Raw genomic sequence first — 25,614 nt, forward strand, 5'->3', positions numbered from 1 at the left:
TTCATTCAAAAAGGATAAAAGACAGTGTGACACACAGGTTATTATTTGTCTGAGGTGAAAATAAATTAGAAATTCATTTTAGAGAAAGGCTTACTGATTAGGCCTAGTGCATTTAAAAAAATGATTCATAGTTGAATTTAACCTGCACATGAGCAAGCAATATTATGCTATTTGGAAAGATAGCAAAGAGATAAAAATTTTAATGTGTAGGTACCTTCTTAATCTGTACATGCTCAGGAACTTTTTTTACTTGTGTTAACTATGCTAATAAAATAATAGAATACAAATTAAAATAAAAATTTACAAGCTGATAGATAGTAGATACCACAAAGATAAATCAGGAATATTATAAGTAACTTAGTTTATAGGAGAGAGTGTAAGACATGACTTGATATACAGGTTTCAGGTAAATGAAAGGGTTTCGCTGAGGTGTCCAGCATTGATTTACATTGCAGAAGGATAAGTGGAATATTAATTGATCTTTCTAAAAGATATTAGATTAGAGAAAATTCTTTTTGTTCAAGATTGCTGAATTAAGTGACCTGAGAAAAATGAAATTAATGAATTGTTTGTATGAATGGGAAAAATAGTGTCATTTAATGGGAACTTGAAAAATGAATGGCTCTGCAAAATATTGTACTTTGTGCTGAAAGATGGTGACAGTTTTTTATGTATTTCACTTTTTTACTGAGACATCTTAAGATGGGAAAGGGTACCATAGACTAATGCTCAAACTGTACTAGAGTTTATTATTTAAAGTAAAAAAAAAAAACTTTTAAAATAATCTTGGCCACACTTGCAGTTTTTGATGTATATGAGCCGTATTCTGAGAAGGCTGAAAAAACCTCCACTATTTCATGTCCTAAGCCCACATTGTCAAATAATACATAGTTCCCTGGCGAATACTTGTGTACTAACTCATTTGAGGACAAGGTTCTTTTTTAGGCTCAGATACTCTGATTTTTCCCAGAGGACAGTTTGCAATTTCTACTTGACATTTTTCAGAAGAAAAATAGAAAGTGTAGCACCATTAGTTTCCCATTGTAAAATGAATAGATCATCATTATTTTATATTTATTCTGGTCTTTCCTTTTTTAAAACTGATCATAACTTTTTTTGTTCATAATTAAATGTATGTTGTAGTGCAATAAGAAAGTTAGGCTTTAATTTTTCAGTGACTTTTTGTCTTACCACTTGAAGCGTTTATAGATTTTTGGGGAATATAAATAGAATTTATAATGGATTATATAGTAAATTTCAAGAAAAGACAAGAAAATTTTACATTGCTTTAAGTAGAAAGGCATTCTCTGAACTTTAGTGTGTCTGATGCTGTAGAGCATCAGTATGCCAAAATTCATTCTCAGATTGCCAATTCTGAGCTCTACAATTAAAAGAATATTTTTTGATTCACTACCTTGTACTCAACAGTCTTTCTCTTGGATCTGGCCAGATACTATTTCCTAAAAGAGGTTGACTTTACTATAGTATTTTTTCACAATTCTGTGTGGCCCCTGGAAACATGTTCAATGCCGTATGAATGTGGGTAAGCTTTGCTGGATCTACTCAGAGTTATGCATGGGCCACAGTTATGAAAAGTTGAAAGGCCACAGTCATAGGTACATGTGATACACAAGTTAATGCCCTAGGTTTCAGTGTTTCCTCAGGCAGTTTCATTTTTTTACCCATGGGCTTTATATATACTGATTATTCTCTTTCATAGTTTATTTTCATATACCTGCTGAAATGGATTCAGATTTCTTAAATCTGAAATCAGTGGGAGAAAGGAAGAATCACAGAGCTAATGGAAAAGTGAAGAGAATGGGGTAACTAGAAATTCTTTTTTTTTTTTTCTCAGTGAATTTTATCACATTTATAGCTGTACAATGATCATCACAACCCAATTTTATAGCATTTCCATCCCAAACCCCAGCACATCTCCCATCCCCCAACCTGTCTCATTCAGAAACTATAAGTTTTTCAAAGTCTTTGAGTCATTATCTGTTCTGCAAAGAAGTTCATCGTGTCCTTTGTTAAGATTCCACATCTACGTGTAAACAGATAATGTTGGTGCCTCACTGACTAACTTCACTTAGCATGATAATTTCTAGGTCTGTCCATGTTGCTGCAAATGCTGTTATTCCTTTCCTTTTAATGGCTGAGTAATATTCCATTGTGTATAGGTGCCACATCTTCTTTATCTACTCCTCTGTCAGTGGACATTTAGGTTGTTTCCATGTCTTGGCTGTTGTATATAGTGCTACAATGAACATTGGAGTACATATATCTTTTCGAGTCAAGGTTTTCTCTGGATAGATTCCCAGGAGTGGGATTGCTGGATCAGTTGCTGGTAATTCTATTTTTAGTTTTCTGAGAAATCTACATACTGGTTTCCACAGTGGCTGCACCAGTTTATGTTCCCACCAAGACTATAATAGGGCTCCCTTTTTTCCGTACCCTCTCCAGCATTTATTGTTTCTAGACTTTCTGATGATGGCCATTCTGGCCAGTGTAAGGTGGCACCTCATAGTGGTTTTGATTTGCATTTCTCTAATAATTAGTGATGTTGAACATATTTTCATGTGTTTTTTGGCCATCTGTATGTCTTCTTTGGAGAATTATCTGTTTAGATCTTCTTCCCATTTTTTGATGCGGTTATTTTATTTTATTTATTTATTTTTTTTGGTGTTAAGTTGTGGGAGATGTTTATAAATTCTGGAAATTAATCCCTTGTCAGTCGCTTCATTTGAAAATACTTTCTCCCATTCTGTGGGTTGTCTTTTAGTTTTGTTTAAGGTTTCCTTTGCTGTGCAGAAACTTTTAAGTCCCATTTGTTTATTTTTGTTTTTATTGTTATTACTCTAGGAGATGGATTAGAGAAGATACGGATGTGTTTTATTTCGGAGAGTGTTTTTAGCTTAAGTTTTTCTCTAAGAGTTTTTTTAGTATCTGATCTTATATTTAGGTCTTTAATCCATTTTGAGTTTATTTTTGTTTATGGTGTTAGGAAGTGTTCTAATTTCATTCTTTTGCATGTAGCTGTCCAGTTTTCCCAGCACCACTTATTGAAGGGACTGTCTTTTCTCCATTGTATATTCTCGCCTTCTTTGTCATAGATTAGTTGACTGTAAGTGTATGGGTTTAATTCTTTTCTTTCTGTCCTGTTCCACTGATCTGTATTTCTGTCTTTGTGCCAGTACCATATGGTTTTGATGACTGTAGCTGTGTAGTATAGTCTGAAGTCAGGGAGCCTGATTTCCCCAGCTCCATTTTTCTTTCTCAGGATGGCTTTGGCTCTTCTGGGTCTTTTGTACTTCCAAACAAACTTTAAGATATTTTGTTCCAGTTCTGTGAAAAATGTCCTTGGTAATTTGATAGGGATTGCATTGAATCTGTAGATTGCCTTGGGTGGTATAGTTATTTTGATAATATTAGCCAGACTTATCAAGAAAAAAAGATTGAGACCTCAAATCAATAAAATTAGAAATGAAATAGAAATCCTCATAATCCTGTTTTATTAGGTTACTGCCTCAAACTTGAGATTTGAGTATTTTCAGGTTAGTACTTTAAAACTGAAAGTGTTTATTCTTAACCGTATTAATCCTATTTTGATTGAAAAACAGTTATTAAATATTTGATTTATTTTATGATGGTTTACTTTTTCAAAGCATTTGTGGAAGAGGTAATCAATTTTTGTCATAATATGTTATGTTGAATTTTTGCTAGTAGTGGTTTTTTTTTTTTTTTTTTAGCTTTTTAGTGCTGCATCCACAGCATATGAAGTTTCCTAGGCTAGGGGTCCAATTGGAGCTAAAGTTGCCAGCCTATGCCAGAGCCACAGCAACCCAGAATCTGAGTCTCGTCTGTGACCTACACCACAGCTTATGCCAGCACTGGATCCTTAACCCACTGAGGGAGGCCAGGGATCAAACCTGCAACCTCATGGTTCCTAGTCAGACTTGTTTCTCCTGCACCACGACGGGAACTCCTGAATTTTTATTAGTAGTTTTAAAAGTAGGAGTTCCCGTCATGGCGCAGTGGTTAACGAATCCGACTAGGAACCATGAGGTTGTGGGTTCGGTCCCTGCCCTTGCTCAGTGGATTAACGATCCGGCGTTGCCGTGAGCTGTGGTGTAGGTTGCAGACGCGGCTCAGATCCCGTGTTGCTGTGGCTGTGGCGTAGTCCGGTGGCTACAGCTCCGATTCAACCCCTAGCCTGGGAACCTCCATATGCTGCAGGAGCGGCCCAAGAAATAGCAACAACAACAACAACAACAACAAAAGACAAAAAAATAAAAATAAAAAAATAAAAATAAATAAATAAATAAAAGTAATTGACTAAGGGAGTTCCAGTCGTGGCGCAGTGGTTAATGAATCCGACTAGGAACCATGAGGTTGCGGGTTCGGTCCCTGCCTTTGCTCAGTGGGTTAACGATCTGGCATTGCTGTGAGCTGTGGTGTAGGTTGCAGACGCGGCTCAGATCCCGCGTTGCTGTGGCTCTGGCGTAGGCCAGAGGCTACAGCTCCGATTCGACCCCTAGGCCTGGGAACCTGCATATGCTGCAGGAGCGGCCCTAGAAATGGCAAAAAGACAAAAAAAAAAAAGTAATTGATTAAGACAGAACAAAGGGAACTGGATAACTCTGAGTGATATTTTATATTAGTTCTTACAGAGCCAGAGTTACGCCTTTATTCACTCTGTGCTATCCCTTTCCACCTAATTTTAATGTAACTATGCAACTACTAAAATTATCATTTTATTTAAAAAAAACTGCCATAAATATCCCTTTTTGACACTCTCCCACCTTCCCCATACACACGCTGTTTATGGTTGGTGGAGTTTTTTTCTTTTTAACTTTTTATTTTGAAATCACTTTAGGTTTATAAAAAAGTTACAAATATAGAATTTCCATATATTCTTTACTCAGCTTTCCGTACCATTAACATTTTGCATAATCATAGCACAATTATCAAAACTAAGAAATTAACTGTAGTGCTGTACTATCAACTAAACTATAGACTTTATTTGCATTTCACTAGTGTCATGTCACCAATAACATTTTTCTGATCCAATATCCAGTTCAGTACCTCACATCATATTTAGTTGTCACATTTCCTTTTTCTTCTCTAATCTGTGATTGTTCTATCTTTTGGTAACCTTGACACTAATCATATTTTTTGTGGAATGTCTCTCAGTGAGGATTTGTTTAGTATTTTCTCTTGATTGGATTCAGATTATGCATTTTTGGAAGAATACCACAAAAAAGAATGTACCTTTCCTGTATATCATAGCAGGGGCTACCTGAAATTCGTGTGTCTTTTTACTGATTACCTGATTAAGATAGCTTCTGCCAGATTTTTCCCCTAAGTTATTTTTTCCTTTTTAATTAATATTAAACTAATTAGCCAAGAAGGTCGTTAGACTGAAGAGGCTTTTATGCCTGAGTAGCCTACACAAGCAAACCAAAGCCTATACCTTTAATGACTCAAGGTTAAGAATTGAAACCTAGGAGTTCCCTTGCTGGCATTGTGGTAATGAACCTGACTAGTATCCATAAGTACATGGATTTGATCCCTGTCCTTGCTCAGTGGGTTAAGGATCTTGTGTTGTTGTGAGCTGTGGTTAGGATGCAGACGCCACTTGGATCTGGTATTGCTGTGGCCGTGGCATAGGCCTGCAGCTGCAGCTCTGACTTGACCCCTAGCCTAGGAATTTACACATGCTGTGCGTGACCCTGAAAAGACAACAACAACAACAAAGACATCAGAACCTAAGGAACACCCATCACAAACAGCCACCTAGGGTTTCCCAAATAAGGCTGCTTCTTATGCTGTAGCCAAGCAAATACTCTCTTGCTTAGCTTCCATCTCTTCTTTATAAAAATCTCTTTTCTAGCTCCTGTGGGTGGAGGGCTTCTAACCACTTTCAGGTTAAGACCACCCCATTTGAATTGATTTTTGCTCAGATAAACTCTTAAAAATGTAATAATGCCTAAAATTATCTTTCAACATTAATAAATATTATAGTTCTCTGAGTTATAATCAAATATTATTATTTGTTTTGTTGTTAAAATTGTCCAAGCTTTGAAAATTGGGAGGAAAGTTTAGGAAAATAAGAGTGTTAAAAATAATTTGAAGCATATTACATTTTTAAAATTTCATTTGAACAAAAATCAATTCAAATGGGACAGCCCTAAACTGGAAATATTTGGGAGCCCTCTATCTGAAGAGCTAGAGGAGAGACATTTATAGAGCAGGGTCAGAAGCAAAGCAAGGAAAGTAACTGGCTGTAGCTTGAGCACCTGCCTTATTTGAGAAAACCTCAGTGACTATAATGGGTTGTCCTTAGGTTTGATTTCTTAACCTTGAGACATTATAGGCATAGGTTTTAGATTGTTTAAGGAGCCTGCTATGGTACTAGAAACACCTCAGTCTAATGGCTTCCTTGTTTAATTAATTTAACAGGAGCAAAAGCAAATACATATATAAATAAACACAAATGATCATGTAGGTAAATCTAAATGACTGCAAAGAATGTTGTTCCCAACCTTACACTTGAGGGGAAAAAAAAGTAGAACAAACTGCAGCTCTGGACATTTATTGAAACAGAGCTCAGTTTGCATATAGAACAACCAACTAATCTGAAATCTCAGAAGAGACATGTGCCTACAGGGAAAGATGAGGTGTAAGCAGTACCTTACATGGGGCAAACACAGCTGGAAATGGGTAAGAACATTTCAGCTACAATAGGCAAATTGGTGGAGGCCAGATGCGGGCAGCATAAGAATGGTGAGCCCTTTAGGGCAGCAAATATAGGGGCAGCTTGAACTCTCTTGCAAGTTTTTTTCTCCATAGGCCCCACTTAATGAGGTCCCTGGTAAAGCATCTTTTTTGGTACAGGTCTGGGAGAAGAAATAGCAGTTGTTATGGAAAGGGTACTAAATATTTTCTGAATCCTTTTCTGTGTAACAAAAACCATAAGTTTAAGAAGAGGGATTCCATAAAATATAGCCCATATGGCACTGGTAAAAACCACTGGAGCTAAGGGTAGGCAGAAAATAACTTGGGGGAAGGGCTGGTCACATAACTATAGAGGAGAGATAGGAGCACTTCTCAGACCTAAGCATACACAGTCTATTTAGCACAAGCCTAATTAGAATAATAGAAAACACCACTCCAACCCCACCCCAACCTCCAGGGTGAGAAGTGTCTAGTAAAATTAACAATTGAATACTAATAAGAAATCCACTCAGAAGAGACTAGACCTTCTAGGAGAGAAGACCTAAAACTAAGGATAAAGCAGATATTGAGGAAAATATCTGGTTCACCTGAAGGGAGGTTATGCCAGAGGAATTTGAAGCCTGTGAGGACTGAGGGTAACCATAGCAAAAGTAAACCTCAAATTTGCCTAACATGTGATTAACACATGTTAATAAACACAACCCCAAAACTAAAAACCTAGCCGAAGGAAAGATCCTGCTCATTACTGAGAATATAGATTACTTGCTGCAGTCTCTGCTGTCCTACCCAAGATAGCCAGATAGCAATAAAACTATGAGTCTATGAAAAGGCAAGAGAAAACAACACATTGGGAAAAGATAAAGCAACAGAGACAGATGCAGGTGAAGTGATGAGGAATTTAAAATAACTGATTAAGATGTTAAAATATGTATTAGTTGCCTGTGGCTGCCTAACATTATCACAGAATTTTAGCAGTTAAAATACTAGTAAGCTTCCTAGAGACACTGTTGTTTTGAGAGGATTTGTAAGGCCTTTTTTAAAGTGCTTTTTGTTTGACTATATTGAGGCATCAACTTTGATCTTTCTGAGGTCTTAAACTGAAGTTACTACCTTGGCTTTATCTCCAGAGCATGTTTTTCCTGTCAGTGTCCTGATTATAAAATCTACTCAGAAGACATTTCTTAATTTTAGCTGTTTTCCTATCTGGAGAAGCTGAGAATTTTTTGAAACTATGAAAATCCTGGCTTGTTTTGGTGGAATAGTCTTTCCTTCAACTTTTCTCTCTCTTCTCCCAGTTTACTATAAGCTCCAGAAGGAAACCAACCAACACTGTCAACACTTTCTTTGGAAATCTGCTTAGATATATTAGTTACCCTGTTCATTAAGCACATTTCCTTCTTTCCACATTACTAAAGATGGTAGTGTTGGTAAACTTTCTACCATCATATGCAGTACTCCACTTCCTACAATTTCCAGTAATGTCTTCCTGGAACTGAGTTTCTCAGTTCTTTGCTGACTGACTCCCTCAGTTTCTTGTTTCAAGGGCCTTTCCATATGGTAGATTAAAACTTGGCAACTAACTCCTATTAGAGTGAGCAAGAGTAATTAAGACATAAGTCACTACCATTTAGTAACCTAGTTTCAGAAGTTCCATTCAGTCAGTTTTGATAGTATTAGGTCCAACCCTTAATCAAGGAGAGGGAATTAAACAGGGACATGAATACCAAGAGATAGGGCTCACTGGGACCAATTTTAGAGACTGGCTACCACAATAACATTGTGATTTTCCTTAATTTACTTGTTTTAATATATTTTCTACATATACAATCATATCATTTGCACATAATGTTTTACTTCTTTCTGTCCAATATGTATGCATTTTATTTTATTTTCTTGCATTGTTGTACTGACTAGGCCCTCCAGTCATTATTGAACAGAGGTAGTAGTAGTTGATACTCTTCTCTCATTCCTGAAATACAGAGAAAGGGACAAAGTGTTCTTTTTTTCATCCTTATATATACATACGATACCGTAGGTTTTCTTTTCTTTTTTTTTTTTCTTTCTTTTCTTCAGTGGTGTATGGAAGTTCCCAGGCTAGGGGCTGAATCAGAGCTACAGCTGTGGGCCTATGCCACAGCCACAGCAATGCGGGATCTGAGCCGTGTCTGCAACCTACACCACAGCTCACGGCAACACTGGATCCCCAACTCACCGAGCCAGGTTGGGGATTGAATCCACATCCTCATGGATTCTAGTCGGATTCATTTCCTCTGCACCACAATGGGAACTCCTAGGTGTTTGTTTTTTTTTTTTTTTAAGGTTCTCTTTATTATATTGAAGAAGTTCCTTCAGTTCCTGGATTATGTAGAGTTTTTATTATGAATAGGGTGAACTTTGACAGGTGCCTTGCTTTTCTGCATTTAGAGATGATCACATAAGATTTCTCCTTCATTAACATGGTGAATTACATCAATTAATTTTCAACTCTTGAAAAAGTCTTGCCTTCTTGGGCTAAATTGAATTTTGATGTTTTTTCTTTTTGTAATTCTGGATTTGCTTTGCTAATTGCTTTTTAGAATTTTTTCAGCTATATTTATTAGATAGATCGCACTATAATTTAAAAAAAATTTTTTATTGAGGTAGAGTTGATTTACAGTGTTGCTTTGGTTTCTGCTATAGAGCAAAGTGACCCAGCCAGAATATATGCACATTCTTTTTTTTTTTTTCCTTTTTTTTCATTTTCCATCAGGGTCTAACCAAGAGACCAGACGTAGTTCCCTATGCTGTAGAGTAGGACCCCATCACCCATGTGTTCTAAATGTAACCATCTACATCTACCAACACCAAACTCACTATCCATCTCCCTCATCCCCTCTTACTGGCAAACACAAGTCTGCTCTCCATGTCCATGAACTGTTTCTGTTTTATAGATAGATCATTTGTGCCATATTTTTGACTCCACATATAAGTGATATCATATGGTGTTTGTGTTTCTCTTTCTGACTTACTTCACTTAGTATTCGAATCTCTAGTTCTATCCATGTTAATGCAAATGGCATTTTGTCCTTTTTTAAGGCTGAATAGTATTTCATTGCATATATGTACCACATCTTAAATCCATTCCTCTGTCAATGGCTATTTGGGTTGTTTCCATGTATTGGCTCTTGTTAATAGTGCTACAGTGAAGATAGGGGTACATCTATCTTTTTCAATGAACACAGTGTATCTTACCATCTGTTTGTGTTGGCCTCAACTTCTTTGATCAATGTCTTATAGTTGTCCAACTACAGGTCTTTTACCTCCTTCAGTTGGTTTATTCCTAGATATTTCATTCTTTTTGATGCAATTGTAAATGGGATTGTTTCTTTATTTTCTCTTTCTGATAATTCATTGTTAGTCCATAGAAATGTGAGATATTTTTGTATATTAATTTTGTACCCTGCAACTTTTCCTAATTCATTGATGAGCTCTAGTAGCTTTTTTGTGGTGTCTTTAGGATAATATGAGAAAGAGAATGTATATATATGTATAACTGGGTTACTTTGCTATACAGCACAAATTGCAGAACATTGTAAATCAACTGTGATCAAAAAAAAATTTTTTTTAAATCTAGTATCATCTCCTTTGGACATACTTCTTCTTTGTTTTTTTTTGGTTTTGTTTTTTAGGGCCGCACCCCTGGCATGTGGAGGTTCCCAGGCTAGGGGTCTAATTGGAGCTGCAGCTTCTGGCCTACGCCACAGCCACAGCAATTGTAGATCTGAGCCACGTCTGCGGCGAACACCACAGCTCACAGCAAATCTTTAACCCACTGAGCGAGGCCAGGGATTGAACCTGCAACCTCATGGTTCCTAGTCAGATTTGTTTCTGCTGCACCATGACAGGAACTCCCTGTGGACATATTTCTTAACTCTCCAGGTAAGGTCAGTCACCTCCTGTTGTGTGCTATTTCTGAGCAATAACAGGTTACTGAACTGTGTGTGTCTGTGTGTTTTTCATTTTATTTTATTGTAGCCCCAGCAACTAACATAGTGATAGGTACTAAGCAAAGGTTCAATAAAGGAAAACCACCAATTCAATGGTGTAAGCCTTGACTCCTCCGCACCACTTCAGGTGCCATACATGGGGAGGTGCACAGAAGTTGTTGCCCTGGAAGGTTGGCTGCAGTATTTTCCCAGCTCTCTCTGCTACCAGAAGGAAGCACTTGCATTTTAAGGATACTCCTTTGGCCAGGAAGACATCTTGGGACAGCCAACCTCCCAACTGTCAGGTGCCTGCTCTCTCCCCCGTGTTCATGGGTTGGAAGAATTAATACTGTTAAAATGCATACCACCCAAGACAATTTTATAATTCAGTACTAATACATGCTACCACATGAATAAACCTCTCAAAATACCTATCAAAATACCAAGGATATCTGTATAGAAACATAAAAAACCCCGAATAGCCAAAACAGTCTTGAGAAAGAAGAACAGAGCTGGAGGATCACACTCCCTGACTTCAGACTATACTACAAAGCTGCAGTGATCAAAATAGTATGGTACTGCTACAAAAACAGACACATAGATCAATGGAACAGAATAGAGAGTACAGAAATAGACCCATGTACTTATGGTCAGTTAATCTACAACAAAGGAAATGAGATATATAACAGAGAAAAAATTGTCTCTTTAGTAAACGGTGCTGGAAAAACTAGACATCTATATGTAAAAGAATGAAATTAGAACACTCTCTAACACTGTATATCAAAACAAACTTAAAATGGATTATAGACCTAAATCTAAGACTGGAAACCATAAAAGTCCTACAAGAAAATATAGGCAGAATGCTCTTTGACATAAATCTTAGCAATGTTTTTTTTGGATCTGTCTCCCAAAGCAAAGGAATCAAAAGCAAAAATAAATAAATGGGATCCAATTAAACTTAAAAGGTTTAGCAAGGCAAAAGAAACCATCCACAAAACTAGAAGACAATCTACTGAATGGCAGAAAATATTTACATATGATAGGACTGATAAGGGGTTTATATTCAAAATATATAAATAGCTTATAGAACTCAACATAAAAGTAACAAACAGCCTGATTAAAAAAATAGAAGGCTTGAATAGACTTTTCCAAAGAAGACATACAGATGGCCAACAGGCACATGAAAAGATGTTTAATATCACTAATCATCAGGGAATTGCAAATTAAAATCACAGTAAGATATCACCTCACACCTGTCAGAATGGCTATTATCAAAAGGGACATAAATAATAGCTGTTATCCAGGATATGGAGAAAAGAGAACCCTTGTTCTTTGTTGGTGGGAATGTAAATTGGTGCAGCTGCTATGGAAAACAGTATGGAGGTTTCTCAAAAAACTAAAAATAGAGGAACCGTATGATCTTGCAATTCCACTTCTGGGTATATATCCAAAAAACCCAAAAACATTTATTCACAAAGATACATGCATCTAAATATTCACTGCAGCATTATTTATAATTGCCAAAATATGGAAGCAACCTAGGTGTCCAACAACAGAAAAATGGATAAAGATATGGCGTATACTCGGTGGCATACCAATCTGCCATAAAAAGGAATGAAACTTTGTCATTTGCAACAACATGGATGGACATCGAGGATGTTATACCAAGTGAAATAAGTCAGACAGAGAAAGACAGGTGCTGTGTGATATCACTTATATGTGAAATCTAAAAATTAAAACAAACTAGAAAAGTAGCAAACAAGAAACAGACTCATGGATATAGGGAACAAACTAGTGATTACCAGTGGGGAGAGGAGAGGGTAGGTGTGAGGGACAAGCTAGGGATAAAGGATTAGGAGATACAAACCACTGTATATAAAATAAATAAGCTACAAAGATATGTTGTACAACACAGGGAATATAGCCAATATTTCATAACTATAAGATACAATTGTTTAAAATTGTGAATTACTTTTTTGTATATCTGAAACTTATATAATATTATATGTCAAATATACCTCAATAAAATTGAAAAAATAAGACAGCTAAAAAAGGATTAAACTGTATATTATATTCCTATTAAAGAATTACTTTCTTCCCTTTAAATGAAGTATAAGAGGTTAAAGACTAGGTGAACTAAGAAGTCTGAGACAAAAGGTGGAATGAATGATTTTAAGGCTTATTTATGTGGTAGCATGTATTAGTATTTCATTTCTATTTATTGCCAAATATTAAACTGTATAGACGGTAACACATTTAACTTATTAGTTCATTTGCTGATGGCATTTGGGTTATTTATACCCTTTGGTTATTGTGTATAATGCCGCTGTGAACATATATGTGTAAGTTTTTGTGTGGACATATGTTTTCATTTTTCTTGGGTAAATATCTAGAACTGCTGGGTGAAATTGTAACTGTTGTTTAACTTTTTGAGGAACTGCCAGGCTGTTTTGCAGAGTGGCTGTACCATTTTACATTTTCTATTTTACATTTTTATGTATTTTACATTTTATATTTACATTTATATTTTACATTTTATATTTTCCTAGGAAGGGACTTATTTCTCCACAGACTAGCCAATTTTAGTTATTGTCTGTCCTTTTGATTATACCTTCCTGTTAGGTATGAAGTGGTATCTAATTGTGGTTTTGATTTGCATTTACATAATGACTAATGATACTGAACATCTTTCCATGTGCTTTTTGGCTATTTGTATTGTCTTTGAAGAAATGTCTGTTTGGATCCTTTTAAATTGGATTATCTTCTTACCATTTGAAGTCTCAGTGTTGTTTATATATTCCATTTACAAGTCCTTTATTAGATGTATTATTTACAAAAATTTTATCCCATTGTGTGCATTATTTTTCACTTTCTTAATGGTGTCGTTTGAAGTACTAATGTTTCTAATTTTGATGAAGTCCAGTTTATTTTTATTTTGTTGCCTTGTGTTTTTGCTGTCACATCTAAGAAACTGTTGCCTAATCCAAGGCCATGAAGGTTTACGCCTTTGTTTTATTCTAAGAGTTCATAGTTTTATTCTTATATTTTGGTTTTCAATTCATTTAGAATTAACTTTTATATATACTATGAGATATAGGGACCCAACTTTATTCTTTTGCGTGTGGATAGCAAGTTGTCCCTGAACTGCTATTTTTTCCCTTTGATTTTCTTGGTACCTTGGTTGAAAAGTCAATTTACTATAAAAGTGAGTGTTTGTTTATGTTCCATTTATCTATATGTTTATTCTCATGCCAGTACCACACAGTCTTGATTACTGTAGTTTTGTTTACTACAGAAATTGGCAAGTGTGAGAGCTCCATCTTTTTCTGCTTTTTCAAGAATGTTAGGTATTCTGAGTCCCTTTCATCTGCATGTGAGTTTTAGGATTGGATTAGCTTGTCAATTCTGCAGATAAAGGAGCTAGCATTTTAATGGAGATTGAGTTGAATCTGAAGATCAATGTGAGGTGTACTGCCATCTTAATATTAAGTCTTCCAGTCATGAACATGGAATATCTTTTCATTTATATAGAGCTTGAATATCTTTCAACAGTGTTTTTTTTTGATAGTTTTCAATGTACAAATCTTCTTTTGTTGAATTTATTTCTTTATATTTTATTTTTCTTAATGCAAATGTACATGGAATTGTTTCCTTAATTTCTTTTTGGGGTTGTTTACTGCCAGTGTATAAACATACAGTTGACTTTGGTACATTAATACTGTATCCTGTAACCTTGCTGAACTCCTTTCTTAGTTGTAATAGTTTTTTAGTGGATTTTTTTTAGATTATGTATATACAGAATCTTGTTATGTAATATAGAGATGTTTTACTTCTTCCTCTAAAATCTGGATGGCATTTATTTCTTTTCCCTAATTGCCCTGACTGTATTCTCTAATTCAAAGTTGAATGGAAGTGGAGAGAGCAGAAACCCTTGGTTGTTAGTGATCATAGGGAAAGCATTCAGTCTTTTACTATTAAAATAAGGTACTACATATGACTCTTTCATACATGGCCTTTTTCAGGTTGAGAAAGTTTCCTTTTCTTCTTATTTATTGAGTTTTTTTCTTTTTACAGCCACACCCGCAGCATATGGAAGTTCCCAGGCTCAGGGTTGAATTGGAGCTGCAGCTGCCGGCCTGCACCACAGCCACAGCAACACTGGATCTGAACTGCATCCACAGCATATGCTGTAGCTTGTGGCAATGGTGGATCCTTAACCCACTGAACAAGGCCAGAAATTGAACCCACATCCTCACAGAGAAAATGTTGGATTCTTAACCCACTGAGCCACAATGGGAGCTCCAGAGTTTTTTTTTTTAATCATGAAAACATTGTTGGATTTTTTTCAGATACTTTTCTGCATCTATTTAGGTGATCATATGGTTTTTGTCCTTTATTTTATTGATATGGTATATTAATTGATATTTGAATATTAAGCCAACTTTTCATTTCTGGGTTAAATCCTAGTTGGGCATGATGTATAATCCCCCCTTTTTTTTTTTTAAATGTTTTTGGATTGTGTTCCTTTTGTTTTCCTGAGGATTTTTGCATCTACATTCATTCGTGATTGTTGTTAGAGTCCTTGTGTCACAGATTGCTATGTTTCTGATTTCTTAAAGCACCTGGGTTTCTTCGGAGATTACATTTTATTTTATTTTTTGTTAGTTTTTTTTTTTTTTTTTTAGGGCCGCACTCGCAGCATATGGAGGTTCCCAGGCTAAAGGTCGAATTGGAGCTGTAGCTGTTAGCCTATACCACAGCCATAGCAACTCGGGATCTGAGCCACTTCTGCAACCTACGCCACGGCTCACAGCAACGCCGGATCCTTAACCCACTGAGTGAGGCCAGGAATCGGAATCGAACCTGCATCCTCATGGGTGCCAGTCAGGTTTGTTTCTGCTGAGACACAAGGGGAATAACACCTGGACAGTACATTTTAAATTACAGTCAAATATTAAAATCTATAAAGAGGGCATTAAGATGATTTAACTGCTATTTTTTTTAATCAATGAAAGCCCTTCTTTTTCACTAAGCACTTACATTTACTTAGAAACAAAAGATCCCTCTGTTCACTAGATGTCCTATGAAATCTGTTTCTTCCTTCTCCAAATTTTACCCGCTAAGTTAATATTCAGAATTTAATAAATGCAATGAGCATCCCCTACTCCCATACACAAAATACTCATTAGGGGAAGAAGTTTGTCTGGTTGACCATCAGGTGAGCTTTAATTCTCTTTGGGATAGAAGCTTTGCTGCCTTAACCTTGTCTTTCACATTAGTGCGAAAGTACCCATTCCTGGAGGATCTGGAAGAACATCAGGGGTATGCAAACCATAAAATAAATGTTTTTTTTTTTTTTTTTGCTTTTTAGGGCCACATCTGCAGCAGATGGAGGTTCCCAGGCTAGCGCTTGAATCGAAGCTCCAGCTGCTGGCCCACACTGCAGCTGCAGCAGCATGGGATCCGAGCTGCTTCTGTGACCTACACCACAGTTTACGGCAACACCAGATCCTTAACCCACTAAGCAAGGCCAGGGATCGAACCTGCAACCTCATGGTTCTTAGTCAGATTCGTTTCCGCTGCACCACGATGGGAACTCCCATAAAATAAATATTTTCCCAGAACATTAGTTTTACTAAAAAGTTTAGGATAAATGGGTGTGGGAAAACTTTATATCAAAACGGAAAATACTGTTTGATGGAGAAAAATACAAAATGTTCAGGGGTGTTTGAGGTAAAACATAAGCCTTCAAAGAAATTGAGGACTTTGGGCACAGTTTTCAAACCAACTACCCAACTCTAAGTGTATAAATTCTCTTTTCTTGGTAGATAAGTGTACAATTTGTGGATATCATTGAGGCATGCTCTGATGCATTAAATAAATGTAAGCAATGGTGATTTCTTACTTTTTGAGCAGACTATTGTCTTCCTTGTAAATAATGAACAGTCTAACACTGGAATATCCTCTTGCCATGAATTTTATTTTTTTAATCCTATTAGTGAAATATTTCCCTTTTTTGTATTTAGATTCTCATTTTGTTAATTAGCTTATTGCTATAGTCTAAATGAGATAGAGGATTAGGTCTTATGTTACTTTGTGCTCTGAGCATGCTTTAATAAAAATATAGATCATGATACCAGATATTTTCTCATACACACACACACCCCTCATGGGAAATATTGTACATAAACAAGACAATTTCAGAGTGAGTATCAAATCTTGAGGTTGTTTTATTGGCAAATCCTCTGCATTTAAATGTTGTATTAATATACTTGCTCATATTAAATCTGCTAATAGGCCACAGAGAAGCCATGCATATCTTTAGATAGGGCTTTAGAAATGTTGCCCTTTGTGCTTAGCACAGCTTGTTAATTTTATAGCCTTCTAGAGCATAATAATTGCTAAAGGGTAGTCTAATCATAACAGTATAACAGAAAAGATTTTTTTGTTTTTAAAAAGCCCTGTTTAAATAGTGTAGCAACAAAAATTTCAAACATACTTCAGAAACTAATTTAGAAAGGAATGATTTTTCTGGGAAAAGCTCAAAGCTCCTCATAGTCCCTGTATTCATGGAATATATGTACAAGCATTTTTTGCCCTCAGTGATCCCTATAGTCTTCATGGATTTTCTTCAGGTCTAGCAAAGGGAATAAGTAAATGTTGGTATATGTTCTGTTCTGGCAGGCTTGACACATACTTCCTGCATTTACTTTGATGTTAAGGTAAATGTGGCAGTGTACTTTTTGTTACTATTTTGATGACCTTGGAAGCTTTGCTTTCTTAAGAAACAAATTTTTGGACCATTCCTCATATTTGTATGGCTTTTATGAATGGGATTGAAAAGACAGAGGGCCATTGGTAGCCTTTTGAATATCCCATAACTGGTTAATATTACTGTGATTATTCTTTTCTATAGTAGGCATTCAGTAAATATTTTAACAAGTAAATGTTCTCTTACCTACTTGTGGATTTTCCTCTTTAGTATTGTCTTTAAGATTTTACCAATCTAAATGGGGAGAGATTTTGCCACATATTTTCTTACCTTGATAGTATGTGTTTATTCTCTCCTTACAATATATAGGATCACCTAGTTCACCTTTTGTTTTGTTTTGTTTTTTGCTTTTTAGAGCCGCACCTGAGGCATATGGAAGTTCCCAGGCTAGAGGTCAAATCAGAGCTGTAGCTGCCAGCCACAGCCACAGCCACAACCATAGCCACAGCAACGTGGAATCTGAACCATGTCTGCGACCTACAGCACAGCTCATGGCAATGCCGAATCCTTAACCCACTGAGACCCAGGATCGAACCTGCATCCTCATGGTTACTAGTCGGGTTCATTACTGCCGAACCACCACAGGAACTCCTCATCTTTATTTTATGCATAACCATCACTTTCCTTTGTTTTATGTTAACCTCATGTTAAATTTTGCGTAGTCATAATTGTTATTTCTCTTGTCATCCACTTCTTTCAGCCTATAGCTTTTGCCTAGATTGTAGTACCTATGCCTTGTACCCTGACCAAATATTTGATAACTACTTGTTTCTTAATTCTTTATAAACACTCTCCATATTTGTAAAGGACATATATGCAGTTTCATATATTTATAGCACTTAAGCTGGATATATTTTTTTAAGTTGTCAAGTCTAGCCTTTTTTGTTTACAAGTGTGATTAATGATGCTCAGAGAAATAAGCACACTTTGTCACAGTCACCATATAGACATGGTTTTCTGATTTACAGTTTGGGGGTTTACTTGATCTGGAACAGATTCTTAGCAAAGGTGTTTCATAAGCTAGTTGATGAATTGAAGAGGAGTGATTTGAATGATTGAAGTAATTAATGATTCAAATGTTTGACAATTTTACAGAAAGCTTAGAGGGAGCAGGGAATTACTGTGAAAGATATTAGTGTAAACGTGCTTAAGAGTAAAGGGAAAGGGAAGGGAAGGCATCGTAAAGAGATGACTTCGTGGGATAACATGAGGCCAGAGTATAAATTCTCTATGTATGAGTATGTTTTATCTATGTTTAGTTGTGTGGATTCTTTGTAATTATATCAGTGTTAGACATTATCTTCTTGGAAAGAAAGGCCTGAGTCCTGTTCACAAGCCTAGCAGTATGCTAAATATAAATAAGATTTGGGGAAATGATTTGAATGCCGTGATAAGCAACAAGAAATAAACCTAGTTTTTGAACACTACTCTATGGCATGTACTTTCACACAAATTATTTCAAAGACAAGATGTAATCAATTCTCAAACATTCAAATTCTAATTTTTCATTCTGTTATCATTGATTTTAATATCTCCATCAGAGGTTAGCCACAAAGGAAAGCCTGGAGTTTATGTTATTCAGAAATTGTTCTGATAGAGTACAGGTATAGGAGGAAGAAAATTTAGATGCTCAAAGAAAAGGTTGGATTCCCTGTGGATTTCACTTACACATATCCCTGTTGTGCTCTTAGAGAATAAATGAGTTGTACTCTCTTTGGAGAATTAAGAACCAGTAACAGAAGTTCAGGGCTGACATTTCCGTTCACAGAGTAAAATTAGGGCTGCCATTTTAAGATATGTTTTAACATTGTTGTTATTTAGGGTTTGTTTTGTTTGTTCGTTTTACATTTTCTTTCCCCTCTGTGCTCTTGTCATAAGCCACTCCTTTTTGATATGATTGAGTTGGAGTACTTTTCAGAATTAAGCATTAAGGATGCATATTTTGGTCAGTGTTTTTAACTTTAGAATCCTTTTGAGATAAGAATGAATGTGCCGATCTTTTTTTTATGTTAATACCATTCTTAAATTCCAGTCCAGTTATTTATATGCTACTGAGGAATATAGCGTATTAGTACCTGGAAAAAGTAAAATTGCCTGTGTATATTTAGTGAAATGTTTAAGATGTATATATGGTGTTTATTTTATTGACAGGATTTAAGTAGAAATATGAAATCAAAATCAAAATAAGTTATGCCTATTTTGATATTGAAAAAATGAAGGCTTTGTTTTAAAAATTAGATATTTTTCTGTCCTGGATTGTAATTGGGATGTTATAAAGTGTAGGACTTTACATATTTAAGGTAATTCTGATTATTGCAGAAATTCTTGCTGTAAAAATCACATGCATATTTTATTACAAAGGTATAGAAGATTGCCTTCTGCGAGGTTAATTTAAAAAATTTTAAAAACCATAAAGTATCCCCAAAGAAAGCAGCAGAGCTCTGGAAGAAATCTAGTTTTGGTAAATCACAACCATAGGCACATATTTTATTTTATTCTTATAGGCATTTTCTTTTCAATTTTGAATTTCTTTCAGAGTAAGTGAGGAAAAGGAAGTGACAGAAGAAAGACTGAAAGCTGAGCAGGAATCATTTGAGAGGAAGATCCGGCAGTTGGAAGAACAGAATGATCTGATCATCAAAGAAAGGGAAGATATCCTTTTTGAAAGTTCTCTTTTTTAATGTGCAGAAAGTTTGACTTTTTCATGAAGGTAATGTAAACTCTAGAGAAATAATTGTTCTAATTTATAACAGGGAATAAATCTGCATGGGCTGCCATTTCTAGGCAATCAAAATGACACTTAACAGCATGTGTTGTTGCTTCCTTTGTGCTTGATACAGCCATCCAGCTGCTCCACTGCTGCTGTTATGCTGTGGAGCACATATTTGTCAACTAAAAGAGACAATAAGAGATTTGGGCATTAAAATGTAGTGTTGGAACTTTATTAAATTCTGCTCCACTACTGTAATTGAGCCTGAAACCTCTTTGTGTTTGGTGTTCTTTCTAGCTAAAGCTTTGACAGTTCTAAGGAATTCTACTCTGAAATCATAAATTTAAAAAAAAATCCTTTGTAATTTATAGACATTGTAATTGATAAATGTTTAGACTGCAACATAAGCACTAAATTGTTCTCATGGAAGAGAAAACTGTTGGGTTTAGAATTAGACTGATGTGTGTGTGAGTGAAAATATGTATAATCGCATTATTTGTAAGAAAGTGAAATAAAAACTGGTGTTTTAACTTAAGAATTGTACTTTAGACGTTCCTGTCGTGGTGCAGTGGAAGCAAATCTGACTAGAAACCATGAGGTTGCAGGTTTGATCCTTGGCCTTGCTCAGTGGGTTAAGGATCTGGTGTTGCCATGAGCTGTGGTGTAGGTTGCAGATGTGGCTCGGATCCCGCATTGCTGGGGCTGTGGTGTAGACCAGCAGCTGTAGCTCTGATTAGACCCCTAGCCCGGGAACCTACATATGCTGCAAGTGCAGCCCTAAAAAGTAAAAAAAGACAGGAAAAAAAAAAGAATTGTACTTTAAAGCATATATGAATTAAAATAAGCATATTTCTGAAGTTTGTTTTGACAGTATCTTTGGGTATTTTTTGCAGTGACATTGGTATAAAAGAAAAACTACTGTCCCTTCAAGTTAGGGTAATGGATCTGCTAGCTAAAAAATGGGAATGCTTGAAGGAACCACTGTCTTTATTGTCAGTATCATCATTAACTTGATTGTTAATAATCATTTCCAAGATTCTTCTAGTGTCAAAAATGATTATATTTTATATATAGTAACTATACTTTTATGAACACCAGGGAAGTAGAAGCCTAAAGAGAATTAATTCACTTGAAAAAAAGCACAAAAAATAACTATAAAAAAATGAGTTCTGGTAGTTTCCTGTTGGTCTGTCTAGTGGTTAGGATCTGGCACCTTCACCGCCATGGCTGAGTTCAGTCCCTCTTCTGGGAACTGAGATCCCACATCAACCTGCTGCGTGCCTTTGCCAAAAAAAAGGGTTTTGTACTTGTATTTTTGAAACAGTGGGATTGCATTACTGGAAATTAATGTGATCAAAGTTCTCTGATTTGATTTGTGGAGTAGAACATTTGTTAGGTTTATTGGCCCCACAACTCCAAAGGAGTACTTTTTCAATTATTTCTTTTCTGTATTTCTTTAACATTTGAATAGTCATCCTGGGCCTTCTCTTTGCTTTGCTTTCATTGACTTTATTGTGCTGGATTGTCAACTCTCAGGCTACCCCCTCTTCTGTGATTTCTTCTTGCTACTTTTCTCTCTTGCCCAGAATAGTACTGTTTAGTCAGAATTCACAACAAACTGTGTTCAGTGGGTGTTAGTCTTTTGCCTCTCGCAAAGCGTAATGACTCAGGACTCTAGCCCTTTCAGGAAAAGGTAAACTGGGAGTGCTTTTATTTATGAGGAATTTCACTTTATGGAGTCTGTTTCTTCACACATAGCAATTCTGGAGATAAGTGGCCTCTGGCATTGAGTCAGTGGCTTCAAGTCTTCAGTGCTGGGTCTCTACAGTTCTCATAGCTTCTTTTAATGGTTGCCAAATTCCAGGATGCAAGATGGTTGCTCCAATTCCAGGTATTATATTTGTATTAAAACTGAAAGAAAGGGGGAGGAAGAGGGTTCTAGCAGTTGTGATTCCCTCTTCTTCTTCTTTTTTTTTTTAATACGTTTTTTGCTTTTTGGGGCCGAACTTGCTTCATTTGGAGGTTCCCAGGCTAGGTGCAGCTGCTGGCCTATACCACAGTCACGGCAATACCAGATCTAAGCTACGTCTGCGACCTACACCACAACTCATGGCAGTGCTGAATCCCTGACTCACTGATCGAGGCCAGGGATCGACCCATATCCTCATGGATACTAGTGGGATTTGTTTCCTCTGTGGCACAACAGGAACTCCCTCCCTCTTATTTTTTTTAAAGAAAGATCTTTCTCATGGCATTTCTCCCTGCCCTGCCCCTCAGCAGCCTTTCATGAGATATTTATTGTCCTGAAATTTATCACATGGCATGCTAACCTGCAAGGGAGGCTGAGGAAGTGAGCATTTAACTTGTCCAGTTTATACAGTGGGAGGTAGCAAGGAAGGGCATTGGAAATAAAGTCAGAAGCAGAAGTAGGGGAAATTGAAATCACTTTTTTATGTGGAGGAAGTGGGGCTACCTTGACATTCCTGGGTCAAAAAAAAATTTTTTTTATGTCCATTGGAATTGGGGTGAGTTCAAGAAATAACATGAAAGAGGGAGGAGGTAGCAGAGAATTTAGAAAGCCTGGCCAGAGTTTAGAGTGGGACCTTGTTTATCTGGGAATATGCTTTTTAAAAATGTGTGGCTATCTTAAAAAGTAGAGTCTAACTTTGGTGGCCTATTCCTTTTAGTACTCTCTGGGTCAGAATTAATTTTATTTAGTAGTGAAGCAGTATAGTTATAAACTTTTGTCAGGCTGAATATTAAAAAACCTCCAGGTGATTACAGTGACACAGTTTCTCCTGTTTCCTTAGCACAGAGGTCAACAAACTACTGCCATGGGCCAAATCCATTATGGTGCCTGTAAGTACAGCCACACCCATTCATTTATGTGTCTTCTATGGCTATTCTTACATTACAGCTGCAAGTAGAGTCGTTGCAACAAAGACCCTGTGTCCTGCCTAGCCTAAAGTATCTGGCCCTTTAATATCTGGCCCTTGACAGAAAAGTTTGCTCACCTTGGTCTGCTTATAAACTAAAAAAGGAAAAGGCATGTAAATAAAGACTTAGACATGTGTCATAGACCTTGTTTTGCATTTGGTATAAAAAGAATTTGATTTGAGCATTTGTTGTTGTTATTGTGAGTGAAGATTGGAGTAGATGTTAAATTATTTTCAAAAAATTAAAATGGTTTAGGTAGTATAATTGGTGTAAGATTTTCTGTATCACCAAAATATAAGGGTATTTGTGGAACTTGCTAAAGAGAAAAGAAGATATGATTAAAAAACAGTGACATCCATATTTTTATTCCAAGTAGATTGCTCAGGTACAAATCTAGTTTAGCAGTATAAACCTGTCAAAGGTTAATATAGATGATTTTACAGGACATAAAACTCTATAAAACTTAGAAATGTAAAGCAAGGATATAATTTAAAACAATATAATTTTAACTACAGGTACATTTACCTATCATACATGAATGATTCAGACTCATATACATGAAATCAGATAACCTCAAATTATTTTAAAGTCTGCTTCTGTGTGAGAAACTATATGAATTCTGATTTTTGGCATTTTAAAGGTATGTTAACCTAATTTATGGGTTTTTTGGTCTTCAGAGTTCTAATAACAGGATTTTCTGATCAACTATACAAACACAGACTAGTCCTTTAGTAGACAAGAAAGAAGATATTTTACATGTTTGCATTTGGATCATGCTTTTGAAGGAGTTGTTCTTACAGTAAATAGAGGATTTATTACTAAACATAAAAATTCTTGGTAATTTTCGGTCTTTGAACAAAGAAAGCTATTTCCTGATAACTTAACTATGTAAATGAAAATTCCATTTACAAAGTCAAGCAGTCTGATGAACCTAGTAGATTTTTGCTTAACTAAAATAAATGGAGAGATAAATCTGAAATGTAGAGAAGTATGTCCAATAAGAATAATTCTGAACTGTATTAGCAGGTAATAGTATGAAACACAGAGGATATAGTCGTTAAAGTTGATTAATATTTGAGCTGATTGTATTTCCATAACACATCTCAGGGCAGGATGGTATCAGAAGCTTTCAGAAAGAAAGTAAGGTCTGATGTTTGCTTACTTCTCTGTTTTAACTAACAGAGCAAGGGAAGTGACAGAGAAGGCACAGTGTGCTAATTTACAGTCAAAATCCTGACTTAGCATTGACTAGCTGTCTGACCATGGGGAAAGCTACAGAACTTTTCTGAGCCCCCTTTTTTATTTATAATGTTTGGATAGCTAATAATGACTTTTTTTGCAGGCTTGTTGAGGTTTGATAAGTTCTTTACATTATTTATGTGTAAAGAATCTAGCAGTGCTTCTTACTTTGGGGTGCTAGAAAAAAGATAGCAATTCTCATTATTACTACTATTAATATGGATGAGGGATGAGCTGACTTACTCCTTTGTTTCCTATTTCTCTGCCTTTCCATCAGTGTGGTTTGATGGTTTTCATTAGGTTAAGCAAGTGCTCAGGCTTCTTAGAGGCCCACAAGGGGAGTGAAATGATTGTCCTCGGCTTTATCTTCTATTTCTATGAAGGAAGAAACTTTTCTGTGTCACTTATACCTATTGAGTGCTCATTCCCAGCAAACTAGATCTTACTTTGCTCTCCCAGAAACCAGACTGACAGTTATGTTTGTTTTTTTTTTTCCTCCTTCTGGTCTCTTTCTATTATCTCTTTGATACTTAGTACATTGAAGAGGTTTAGAGGTACTTCACGCTTAGATCCTTGAACCCATTGCATTGGAAGTCATTTTAGAAACCTTGCTCTCAGAAAAAGAATTTTAAAGGAACCAACCTTAACCTTTTTGAGGAATGTTTGTGAATGAGCCTGAGGTCTCAGTATGTCTGTGATGAAATCAAGACTAGAGAGAATTCACAAGAATTTAATCTAATTATGTAAAAAGAAATCAGTGGTTTGAATAACAGTAATACTTTGGAGGTATTCAAAATTTTCTATTTAACAATATCCATCTCTTCTACAGGAGTCAGAACTACCATATCTGATAGACTTTTGCCAAGAATAGGAACCATACTGTAGGAAGCTCTATCACACATCTGGGTGGATTGGTCTTGAGGGGGTAGGCAGAGTAGGGAAGGACAGTAGAAATAAGTAAAAACCACATAGAAACTGAAGACACACAGCAGTCTAGAACTTCTACCCACCTAGGTATATCTCAAGGCCGTCATATATTAAATTCAGTGCAGTACTAACATTTGTAATGTTGATTCCGAGGCATCAAAATAATACTAAATTATTTTATCCCTTTGCCTTTTCTTCAGTACTTCTATTAGTAACATCTTAGATTTTTGTGTTGGTTTTATATTTACAGAGCACTTTCGCTTATACATTTATTTATTTATTTGTCTTGTGTCTTTATAGGTCCCCACCCACTGGAGGTTCCCAGG

At 36.0% G+C, this 25,614-nt stretch overlaps 1 protein-coding gene across 3 annotated transcripts in view; it reads left to right on the forward strand.

The window, feature by feature from the left end:
• Nucleotides 1-25,614, forward strand: part of KIAA1328 (KIAA1328 ortholog) — a 375,101-nt gene that overhangs the window by 20,853 nt on the left and 328,634 nt on the right. For all 3 annotated transcript variants that reach the window (XM_047794154.1, XM_047794152.1, XM_047794153.1), the window contains one exon: nt 20,012-20,127. In XM_047794154.1, coding sequence (XP_047650110.1) covers nt 20,012-20,127 — 116 coding nt within the window. The remainder of the gene's footprint in view (nt 1-20,011; nt 20,128-25,614) is intronic.

This window comes from Phacochoerus africanus, chromosome 8 (genome assembly GCF_016906955.1).
Source record: "Phacochoerus africanus isolate WHEZ1 chromosome 8, ROS_Pafr_v1, whole genome shotgun sequence".
Classification (NCBI taxonomy): Eukaryota; Metazoa; Chordata; class Mammalia; order Artiodactyla; family Suidae; genus Phacochoerus; species Phacochoerus africanus.